The following is a 12567-nucleotide window of genomic DNA, read 5'->3' as shown; positions in this document are numbered from 1 at the left end:
TTTGGGTTTTTTTGCGGAAAAACTACAATAGCAAAACTCTTTATTTTTAAACCATATGTTATTTTAACCAGCTCTAGTTTATTTGCGAAGGTTCATGAAAATCGACCGTCTGGTTCTTTTTAGGGACCATCTCAAAATAGAGGTACATTTACTATAGGAATATATAGGAAACTGTCATTTTCCGCACATCAAAACAGTTTAAAAAAATACTACAATAGCTTTTTTTCTCAAATTGTTATATATGATTAGTAATATCATTTCCTACCTTATATGTAAAAAACACAAAATTCTACCGTCTGGTTTTTAGTGGGGGCCATCTCAAAATATTAAAATGCACCAAATTTTGCTATATATTTGGATCATCACGAATGATGATTGGTATAATGGACTCATTCCAAAAATGAGGAAAATGTCCTCGAGGATGGCATCATTCTGTATATAAAATTTCAACAGCATACAATTTTTACTTTTTCTTTTATGTAATTTCTTATAACGTACTCCTACAAAGCTTCATTTTATCATAACGTCATAAAAGCGCAATGGCAATGCTCCCCTAACCCACAACGTAAAAATCGTGTTAAAAAAAAAATTTCCTTTAAAAATCTTAATATTTTTATCTGTATTTTGTTTATTGCGTTCGATTTTATAAATAATATCGAAAAAAATTTATAAGAAGTATAAATCAACTGTATTTTATTAGAATGCGCAAAAACCTGCGCAATGCAAACCAAAGTCGGCCTCCTTAAAACAAATCATTTTGAGGCAGATAATACCTTTCACCAAAAAAAATAAATTCATATTAATGAACAATCATGGACTGGAAGAATTCAACACTTTTTCACCAACATTTTAATTTTACGCCATATTGACATTCGGAACTCTCGGGATTTTTCATAGTAAATGCACTGAGTTAGAGTTTTCTCCCGTATTTTCTTTGATGAACAGAATATATGGCGAATTCTCAATGAAAATTTATACGTACTTGTATTGTCGTTTCTGAGTTTATTCATGCAAATCTGATATTGTGGAAACATAAACTGAGATCCTCCCGTGATTTAGAGTGAATGTAATGTGCATGCGCAAGATTCAGATGATTTCTGGATTTTTAAAAAAAAATTACGTTGATTATTAATTAGCAAAGCTTGACTGAGAAAAAATAAAAACAAATTGGTAATCTTTAAGTATCAATGATGTTTAAGAAATATGACAAAAGACAGCACTCTATCAAAGCCCAAAAAATTAGAGTATATTTTTTTAATATAATAGTATAGATGGTATTATTCTATTTCACATAAGGAAGAAGTTATGTCAGGTGACTTAGAGATTAAGACTATATTTGCATTAATAACTATGAAAGTGAGATGAATATTACTAAAATTCTGTAATTGTTAAGTATGACTTAAAAGTATTTAAACTAGTTAATGAAGTTAAGAATTAAGCTGTGACATCATTTAAAGGCGTAGGAAAATATAAAAAGCTTGGGCCTTTTGAAATTTTTTTCAGTATAAGAATTATATCTTTTACGAATTAAAATTTGATTTCTCAAGTTCAAAAATTCAAGTGATGAATGGGAAATTTTTTTATTACTATTATAGGTACTCGTTGACCATTGGGTAATTTCTTTACTTTCATTCAATGTTCATCTATGATTGTGACGTGTATTGAATTTTGATCTGAAAGCGAAACACATTTAGTTTTAAGCTCACAAAAATCATTCTAAATTTTTTACAAAATGCATCAATTATTCTTCATTTGTTCCTTCGAAGTTCTCTGATTGTGCCGAATTGTCTAGTACCATACCTAAAATAAAAATTAGCAATGAAAATTGAAATAGGAATTCAAACAAGTTCAAGACTTAATTCAATTTAAATTTAAATTTCGCTTGATGATAATTAGTTATTATCTGCTTATCATTGAATTAATTGAAAGTTTTTTCAAAAGGAAAATGCGTTTTTATTGGAAAACATTATTTTATATCAGGATGTCTTTGAATTCCTTATTACAAGCTTTTTCTGCAAAGGAACTCAATAGTCTGATATATTTCCGTACAAAAAAGCAATAAAATCTAATTACAACTACATTTACAAGTATTGACTAATCAAACTGCACATGCACATGGAACTTAAAAAAAAATCGTTAAGACGTGAAAGCTAAGACCTATTTAATATCTAAGATTTGCAGTGTGGCCAACGATTGTTCTTTAAATTGTCATCTTCAACGTTGCAAAATTAAACATTTCAATATTTCTCTTTCGACAGCATGCATTAAATATTTGTGAAAAGTTCATAAATGATAATGATGTGTAAGGCCTACCTGTACTAAAACCATGCATGTAACAACATACAGTAAAATTCTTGTCACAATTTTCCCCCTGTATGATAGTCTGAGGTTAGACGCGTCACTTCTTAAAGCAATTGTTGTACTACTTGTTGTAGAAGTACTACTACTTATCTCTACAAAACATTTCAGAAGTTAAGAAATTTGTATATTCACGCTTCAAGAAGAAGGGAATGTTTACTTAAAAAACACTCAATGATAAATCTATTTGTATCTCTTATAGATCAAAATAATGATCTTTTTAAAAAAAATTACCTGTCTTTGTGAAGGTATCAATGACTTAAAAAAATATTATTTTCAACAAAAATAATCAAGACAAAGTGAATGTATATATATTAGTATATAGAGTAGTGATATTGATTTTCCATTACCTGTGCAATTAGGTTTCCTGTTAATTTGGACAAGAACCATCAAGTTTGAAACACCTTTGCTATTCTCAGCTCCAACCATGTATGTTCCGAACGTTGAAGAAGTAACAATCTGAACGTGGTATCGCGATGTGTAATATGAGGTATTCCAATTTCCTCGGAAATCTTCATAATAGACGTAATTTTTAATGTCTGGCTGTTTGTACCATGTTATAAATGGTCCGGGAACTGAGACAAATGAAGCGGTCATATCTAGTTCCTCGCCTTCACATTTCAGATGTGTGAAACTATAATACACCCGACGAGGAATACCTGAAAGTAACAGATCATTGATGCCTTTTATAATTCGATAAAATATTGTTTACATATAGTATTAATTCATAAGGCTTGACATATACTTTCATGCACATAAACTAAAACTTGATCCAAAACATTTTAAATTTAAATCATCAGAGGTAGTATGATAGGTAACTTGGTAATAAAAGTAGAAACACATCAAAGCTCACATGTGATAGTAACTCTGTTCAATGTTGTCTTTACACTGGAGTTTCCTTTCTCGTTCGCTGCATATACCGAATATTTGTTTCCTGTGTCTGTGCAAGACGGGGGATTAAGGATGAGAACTTCCGTGCTTTCACAGTCATAAGAGCAGTCATTAGTTCTGTTACCGTAGTATCGGGAATCATCTATCAACAAACAAAGATTTTAAGGCAATGCAGACCATGATAAGGTTGCAATGCAATTACAAATGTTTTATGAACAAAAAATAAAAGATTACCTTAATAAATCTATATATACAAAGAATAAATAATGCAATATCTACATTTTTTGTTTCAAAAAAAAGTATTTAAAAATGAACGTAACATTAAACATCACGAATTCTGGAATAACTCGAACGGATACCAAAGAATACTTAAACGTATAAATAAGCTAAACACCTACCAGTTAATGGCTTAAACGGGTTGGTAAATCGATGGTTCTTGATGCCCCATGTCACCGCCGTTGTCGCGGGATAAGCTCTTATTACGGCGGTGATTCTAATAATGCCAATTTCATCGAATGGGATGTTTGAAAGCTGTTTGATTGATACTGCCTGTACCATGGGAGCATCTTCATAATCCAAAACAAATTACAAAAAATCACGTTACAAAACATTTTCGAAAAAGATATTCAACACATTTACTATTCAAGCAATCATCAGCAATAGTTTTAGATTGGTGATATTTTTTACATGTAACAACATGATGTTTATACATGTAGGTGTTCCTGAAAAAGTTCACTATTTACGATGCCATTTTAAAGGGGCATGGTCACGATTTTGGTCAAATTTTATTTTTATGTTTTTATTATTTACAATGCTTTAGAAATGCATTTCTAATGATCAAAAAGAATTCAAGAGTCATTCGTAGAGTTATAAGCAAGAAACAGGGCTCACAATTCTTTGTCATGTAAACAAGGCTCGTGCCCTGTATTTGTTTACATAGGTTCATTATGCCAGTAAAAAAAAATCTTTTTCCAGCTTATTTGTCTATCTTTTTATTTATTTTAAGCATAGATAAACAGTTCCTAACGTTTAACATATTCGTTTTAGGTTCGAAACTGATATTTTTACTTCAACATTCAAAATGTAAACAAACGCTTTGTTTACATAACGAAGAATCTCAAGCTCTGTAACTCGCTTATGACTCAACAAATGACACTCAAATTTCAGTTGCCTGTTAAAAATGCCTTTCTGAAGCATTGTAAATATAAAAATCGAAAAATATTTTTTTGACCAAAATCGTGACCATGCCCCTTTAATAAAAATAGTTGATCCCCATTTCTAATAACCCTTATTCTTTTTTCACAAGAAAGGTTAGAAGAAAAACTGCATGAATTAAATTATGATTATCTCTGGTGTTATTAGAAGTATCAGTGAGGGCATGAGAAGTATGCGTATATATTTCGAAGTGCGTATGAAAGAATCATCCGTAAATAGTTAATGCCTCATTTTATATTTCAACGCATTTGTTGTAAAAGGGAAGAACGTCTAAATTTATAGTTCTTACATTGTACTCGTAACTGAAAGGTGACTGTGGCTGAGTATTTCTGTCCTCCTATGTAGTTGTAAGCTTCACATGTGTGGTCACCAATGACTTCTGTAGTAGCTTTGCCAAGGTCCAGGTTCGCAGTTACTGATCTATGTCTCTGTGTGTTTCTATAGTGTTGTGTCCATTTAAAATCACAAGTTGGAATACAGTCTGCAGTACATACGATGTGGGGAACAGATGATCCAATGTCAAGCTCTAGCATCGTTATGTTGGGAGAAATGCGTGCAGAGGCTGGCCCATCTATGTAGTAGGAAACCAATGAAAATAAACATTAAAAATAGGAATAGTCCTCGAAGTTAAATTGGTGTTGGTGATAAAAATTCACTCCACTTCACAATATAACGAGAGTTTCTTATATATATTTACAAGTGCGGTGTTTGAGTGAAAATTATGTATCAATAACATCTGAATTTTGATTATTACATGAATGTGAAACAATAAACCTATTTTTAATTGATGTTAATGTTCTTTTTGAGAATACTTAGCGGGTTAGGGTGTGGTTCAATGCTTTTGAATTACTACATAGGAATAAATGCAGGTAAATCTTTTTAAAAAATATATCAAAAAACCTTGCAACCGGAACTCTAAGCAGAGTTATCCTAATTATAGACGTTTACCTCTTTGAATGGATAACAGTTTATGTTGCGTTTTACTTTGTTATGTTTAAGACCGGTTCAGTCTAAAATTCATTGGATCATATGGTCAATGGTTTATGTCCATAATAATAGCTCACTGCACGGTTGACCTCGCTGCCCATGTGGCCAAGAGCAATGACCACACATCATCGAGAGCAGAAGACATTAAGGTATAATGCATGGTCTACAAGAACATGTTCCCACCTACAAACTTATAACCGCTTGAATTTCAGGTAGAATTTAAAAGGTGCGCGGAAATTCAAATTCAGGTGCACTATATACTCACTTTTCTGGGGGTTTTTTTCGGAGGGGTGTCAAAAGGCTATTTTGTTTGCCGTGCATGTGTTGTAGTTTGAATTTTCCCGGGGTGGGAAGGCGGCCGATTTCTTGATTAGATTCTTTCCGGTAGTTCCAGGCATGCAACTATAATTAACAAAACTTTGAATGTGCTCTTTCATATTTTTATAAAGTTATTTTTTATTCGCATCGCCTTCTTTTCATGTTGCACACAGAGGGGAAATCCTTTATTCTTTTCCTGCATCTACTGATACAGACAATGATATAATTTAATTGGCAAATCGGAGCAATTCAACGAGTGTTTCGTTCAGAGAATACTCAATCGATAGAAGTCGGCACCTCCTTTTATAGACGATGATATGTGTCTGATAATAGAAATAATAAAATACTATATTTTGAATGCATAAATCTAGAGTGCATTACCAAGCTACGAGACAAAAAGTGTATCGTTTTTAATAGAGCGAAAAGGGGGTTTACTTACCCTAAAAAAAATTGGACAAAACGTCAGAAAGAAAGTATAAAGTTACTTTCCTACCTTTAATTCATATAGCAGAGTTGGCTGTGATAGTGAGCTGGCGCAAGACCTTTATTTTCAATTTCACATATACTTTTCATTAATAAAGTGTACATGTTGAGCTTTTTTATATTATACTGTAAATACTTTCGATCCGAAAAAGGTAAGTGTTCAAAACTGGAGAACAATATTTTCATTTTAAAGAGTTGACCGTCTTTCTAGATTTCTCCTTTGAATCTCATTAGCGCTATCCGGTGATGTATTATTATAACGAGTCTTCTTCCATTGTTGTTAGCAAACAGGACATAAAATTGACAGGTATATCTACTGGTTGTGAAAATGATAAACTTGAATTGATTTGAAGTGACCGTTGTTCTACCATGCAAAACTATTTTGTCAGTTCCTAGTGCGTTGAAGTTAAAGCTATCGGACCTTTTTCTTCTGTCGAAAATTTTCACAGATCGTTTAGTGGCTGTATCGATATAATTCACTTTAGGGGTTGATATTTTTCGGAGGAATAGATAGAGATATTCTCAAAACTGATAAAAATAATGTAGCTCAATTTTAACACAGAAAAATGTAAAAAAAAAAAATTGTGTGAATCGAAACGGAAGTTTCGTTTCGTGTAGTTAGTAACATTTGTATGCATAACAATAGCCATTGAAACTAGAGTTTTAAAATTTTGAAGTTCAGTTTAATCTCACAAGCAAGTCAATTTCAGATAATTGTATTGGAAAATTTCATAAAAAGTTGCAAATTAACAAGAATACTTGTTAAAAAGAGTCGACCATTCAGTTTGTTTGCGTCGCAACTGCTCGGAATTGCAGGTTTCATAGTGTTTGGACACAAAATATACCGGTAGAGATTTTTAATCTTTGTTTTTCCTAGGCGGTAACGGAGGCATATTTCTGTTTAAGATATGTCAAGCTGCTCTGATTTCTGTTACAAGGACATAAAACATAGCGTCCTTTAACAGTGCGCTGTTATATATGTATTTATTATGCTGTTTAAAAAAAGAAAGTAAAGTGTGGATTTTGTATTTGATATCGTAAATCAAAATTGATCAGGGCGATGGGCTGTATTGTTCAGGTGGTTGATATGGCCCCAGTGTATTTTAATTTACTTTTTAAATTTAAATGGAAACAATTTTATTCTTCTGTTACTGTGAATGACAACTGACAGGATTTAATAACTCAATTTTTGTGTCCATGGTTTTGTAGTTTTTTTCCCTTCTAGTTTTGTTGTTTTTATAACACCTGTCTTGATATTTTAACATGTCAGATGACAATGTAAACAGTCAATATAGAAAATAGTATTGATACACCCTGAACATGTACTAAGTGTTTTTTTTAATATTTTTTTTAAACTAATTTTTGTTGATTTCGTTTATGACATGATCCATGAAAACATAATATCACTTAAGTGCAATTTCTATCACAATACCGTATTGTATAAATAGGTTCATTGGCAACGAATACAGTGCACAATTAAAACAGTGAAATTTTCTTAATCCATAACAATTTATGCCATCGAATATTAAAGAAATCACAGTATTATGATGAACTCACATCTGATTTCTAGATGTACAGATACATTCTTCGTGATGTCTTCTGTGATGTTGTTTGCTCGTTGCCTGACCCTAGTTGCTTCCAATATATAATCCCCAGCATCCTCTTTTGTAGCATTTTCAATGAGAAGTATTCTGCTTGTAGACAATACGGTATCGTTTCCAGCCTTTTTCCAGTTCAGTCTTGTAGGAGCTGGATTCGCCGACACAGTCGCAACAATTGATACACTGGTTCCTTTTCTTCCCAAAACGTTTGAAGCGAGGGAGAAATATGGACCGTCTGAGACACAAAAGCAGGGTATTTCAAGTAAAACGATAAAATGCTTGTTTGGTGATTAATGCGGTTCATGAAGGTGGCGACGTTTACAGAAAAAAATACATAACTGACGTTATATCTTCTAAAAAGAAAACTTTAGTCTGATATCATCTTGATTAATTTGTGCAGTCCATGACTTTTCATCGATCGATGAAGGTTTTGACTAATTGATAAACGGGAAGTGTAGATTTCAGTCCTGTCAGTTTCTACAGAGCTATGAATAACAATCAATTCCCGTAAGAAGTAAATAGGGTAAATCATACCTTGTGGATGTAAATATGTTATATTATATAACGAACAACAGATTTCGGGATCTTCATCCGTGTTTTAAAAGAAGTTGGTAACTTTTCATTTAATCATCTCTAGAGTAAAAAAGGTTCTTTTACACTTAAAAGATTTTCTCCGTCTCGTTGTTTCCTTCAGCGTGAATTTGATGATAACAAACTTTACGATTGTAAAATAATGTTTTGCAAAATGATCATAAAATAGAAAGAGAGATCGAGTGGAAAAAAGGATGACATAGATAAGAGAGTCAAATACATACAATGCACAGTTATTCGTACAGCTTTTCTTGATGATCCGACATTGTTCGCGGCACTACATGTAAATTCCTCTCCGTCTTGTCTCCTCTGAATGTTTGATATCTCCGTAACTCCACTAGCTATACAATTTATTTATTCATCTTAGATTCATGGGTAAAACAGTCTCGAATTGTAATTATGCAACATATTTTAAAAGTAAAATCTTTATTAATTTTGTCAGATGTAATCAAAGACTATCGCAGCACAACTATGATATTTTTAATGAACGTAGTTAGTTGTCTATGTCTAAGCCCGTTTCATAGATTAAGGTATGTAGATTTGACTTCGTAAAGGCAATGCTTAAAGTAAAACTTCCACGCGAAAAAATAATTCATAAATACCCGTTCCGGTCCATGTTGCGCTAGCCTTTGGATTAGCTGCTACCACCTGGCATGTTAAGTTAAGAGTCTCCCCTTCCTCGAGAACAGTTTTTCCTCGTATAACCAACTCTGGGACATCTTGGTTATAAAAGAAGAAGCAGATTGGTTATCTAGTTGCTGATGCGTACTTAAATCCTTACATCACAGACATCACAGGAACACAAATACAAGATATATTTAAATGACAAGAAGTGGACATCATTGAGATCGTGACCATCTCGTATGACCCTGGTTTTACTATTAACAATAGGATGAAAGGCAATTTCATAGAATTTTGTTCTGAACTTGACTTATAACTTAGAAATTTTCCAGCTGGCAAAAACTTTTTAATTTATCACATTACCAATCCCATACTGGCATTTTGTCCAATCTGAGCAAAATTAAGCAAATGGAAAAAAATATATGGTAAAAAAAATTTTTAAAAAAGAGATATGGTATAATCTTCACATTGTTTTCTTCAAAGTATCTACAAACCATTAATCTAAAAGCTCTGTTTATGAAGTATTAACCAAAAGGATTTTTAGATTCTTTATGTGACCTTGACCTTCAAACACCATTCAAGATCACTGCACATTCCAAGACCAAAGTAATCTTGTCGGTGAATTATGAGCCGGGTTAGACTGAGGGGAAAAAAGGTATGCTCTGGACAAAGATTTTTCATGTAGTTCTGCTATGGTCATTACTTTTAACCTTAAAACTTGGTTGGAGTCATTGCATGCCATCTACTCTAAAGCTCTATTTATGTGAATTATGAGCCATATATGGCTAAATGGAGAGTATACATGTATATGCTATGAAAAAAAAACGATTTTGCGTGGTCCTATATGACCTTAACCTATGAACACCATTCAAGGTCAGTACACTCTTTGACAATAGTCAATCTGAAAATGAAAAATGAGCCAGATTGGGTCAGCTAGAGAAGATATGTTTCTGCTAAGGATTTTTCGTATACATTGTTATTCTACTTTGACCATACCCTTGCACCTAAAAACACAGTTCAAGGTCACTGCATTGTCACTTGTTGCAACCACTATTGAAATAACACCACTATTGAAATAATTTATTTCAATAGTCGTTGGGAATGTATTTCAGTAGAAAAATCACCTTGCAACCATTATTGAAATAAAACCACTATTGAAATAAATTATTTCAATAGTGGTTGGGGACGTATTTCATTAGAAAAATCACTTTGCAACCAATATTGAAATACGACCACTATTGAAGTAATGATTTTATAGAGGTTTGGGATGTATTTCATGATAAGAACAGTTACTACTTTACAGACACCATTAAAGTTCAACTACTATTAATTTTTTTTAATTGTGGATGGGAATGAATTACTTATACATATAACTATGTGACCACTATTATGTAACACATTTGGAAAGAAAGAAGTTGTATATCATATTTGCAAACTATTTTGAAATGCAAGAAATCTAACGAATAATATCAAATACACAATTATGGTACAATTATTTCTGCTGTGTAAAAGTAAATAAGTTAAACCAATTCTCGCAGATAAACATGCATATACATTTGTTTTTATTTAGCAAACAATTCAAATACACAATTAAGGTACTAAAGACTTGCATATTTTATGGTAAAGACTATGATATAAATGTACTTATACATATAAGGATTTTCACTGTTGTGCAGAAATGACCAATCCTCGCAGATTAACATGTAGAATTGTTTTCATATTTATTCTTTACCTTTCTCTTTCTATAGATATATCATGTTTTATGGAAATTATAAATTATTTGTACTAGAAGAAAACGTTGTAAATTGCCAGAACTTCTATTCAAAACCCCTGTATATTAAAGAATGATTTATAGCTTATATATCATTATAGATTTATGTGGTAATGAATATCACTATTAAGATAAATTATTTCAATAGTGGTTGGGTATGCGTTTCATTTTAACCACTATTGAAATAAATTATTTCAATAATGATTGGGTATGCGTTTCGTTATAACCACTATTGAAATAAATTATTTCACTTGTGGTTCGGTATGCATTTCATTACAACCACTACTGAACTAATTTATTTCAATTGTGGTCAAGGATGCGGTTCATTACAACCATTATTGAAATAAAATATTTTAATAGTGGTAAGATGTTATTTTAATGTCTATTATACCGACTGTGCATAACACTTTCGGTTCCAGATGACAGGGGGTATGGGAAACATGACCATATAGAGGTAAATCAAAGAACATCATATTCAAAGAGGAATTCATCATCTCATAAGACATACCTTTTTTCTTAAGAAACTCCCCTAGCAGAAAGGAAATGTTACAAACAGACATAATAATAGACATAAAACTGAAATGCATCATCAACCACTATTGAAATACTTTATTTCAATAGTGGTTGAAATAAAAGGTATCCCCAACCACTATTGAAATAAATTATTTCAATAGTGGTTGAAATGAATCGCATCCTTAACCACTATTGAAATAATATATTTCAATAGTGGTCGTAGAGAAGTAACCCCCAACCCCTTTTGAAATGATTCATATTGATAATGATATTTATAATAATATTTATCAATAAATAATTATTCAATATACAGGGGGTTTGAATAGAGGTTCCGGCAATTTACAATGTGTTCAAAATTGTGCAAATAATATACAATATCATAGGACATTATATGTTTGTAGAAAGAGAAATGTAAAGAAAAAATGTAAATTTTCAAAGAAAAATTAATTAAAAAAATTCTTCTATGCTACGATTGAAAAAATAATTTTAATTGTAGTTGTACTTCAACAGTGTCTGTAAATTGATTTTCAAAATGGAATACATCCCGGAATACGTACTATTTAAATATTTTATTTTAGTAGTGGTTGTATTCAGTAGTTGTTGTAAAGTGATTCTTCAGATGAAATACATTCCAAACCAGTATTGAAATAATTTATTGCAATAGTGGTTTTATTTCAATAGTGGTTGCAAAGTGATTTTTCTAATGAAATGCATTCCCAACCACTATTGAAATAATTTATTTCAATAGTGGTTTTATTTCAATAGTGGTTGCAACACTGCATTCTCCTCACCTAAAGGCACTCTGTGTGTAAAGCATGAGCACGATCAGGCAAAGGGGAGAGAAGATAGATTTCGCAGATGGTCGGAATGACGCAGGGACTGATCAGCAGAGCAGAGCAGGGCCCTAATAAAAAGAGCTTTATGCATCGCAGATGCTTCAATTTTCTCTATCTTTTAATTGGCTTATGTAATAGATAAACAAAACCTTAAAAATCATCTGATGCACATGCTCAAAAATAAAAGGAAAAGATATCAAAGCAGAGAAAAAATGGTATAGTGTTTTAAATCTATGTTGGGACACTTACAATATATATCTCCAAATTGCCGTGTCTTTGACACGGTCTGGTTTCTGTAGCCCACAGCGGTGCAAGTGATGTTAGTAAATGAAAGATCTCTGTGGTATGTGAAGGACCACTCTTGTCGTGTTTGATAAGCAAA

At 32.0% G+C, this 12567-nt stretch overlaps 1 protein-coding gene across 1 annotated transcript; it reads right to left on the bottom strand.

Moving 5' to 3' along the window:
* Window positions 1-748: 748 nt before the first annotated feature.
* LOC105337256 (uncharacterized) lies at window positions 749-12567 on the bottom strand. The gene is made up of 10 exons (XM_034446265.2): window positions 12435-12567; window positions 9047-9163; window positions 8669-8785; window positions 7810-8088; window positions 4754-5035; window positions 3648-3815; window positions 3212-3391; window positions 2709-3017; window positions 2314-2453; window positions 749-1800 (listed from the first exon to the last, which is right to left on the bottom strand). Exons 5-10 carry the CDS (start codon window positions 4995-4997, stop codon window positions 1789-1791), a joined length of 1053 nt encoding a protein of 350 aa, XP_034302156.2. The 5' UTR covers window positions 4998-5035; window positions 7810-8088; window positions 8669-8785; window positions 9047-9163; window positions 12435-12567; the 3' UTR covers window positions 749-1788.

Source organism: Magallana gigas, chromosome 2 (genome assembly GCF_963853765.1).
Source record: "Magallana gigas chromosome 2, xbMagGiga1.1, whole genome shotgun sequence".
Lineage (NCBI taxonomy): Eukaryota > Metazoa > Mollusca > Bivalvia > Ostreida > Ostreidae > Magallana > Magallana gigas.
The sequence above is the reverse complement of the archived record's forward strand: the minus strand, read 5'-3'. Positions and strand labels throughout refer to the sequence as shown.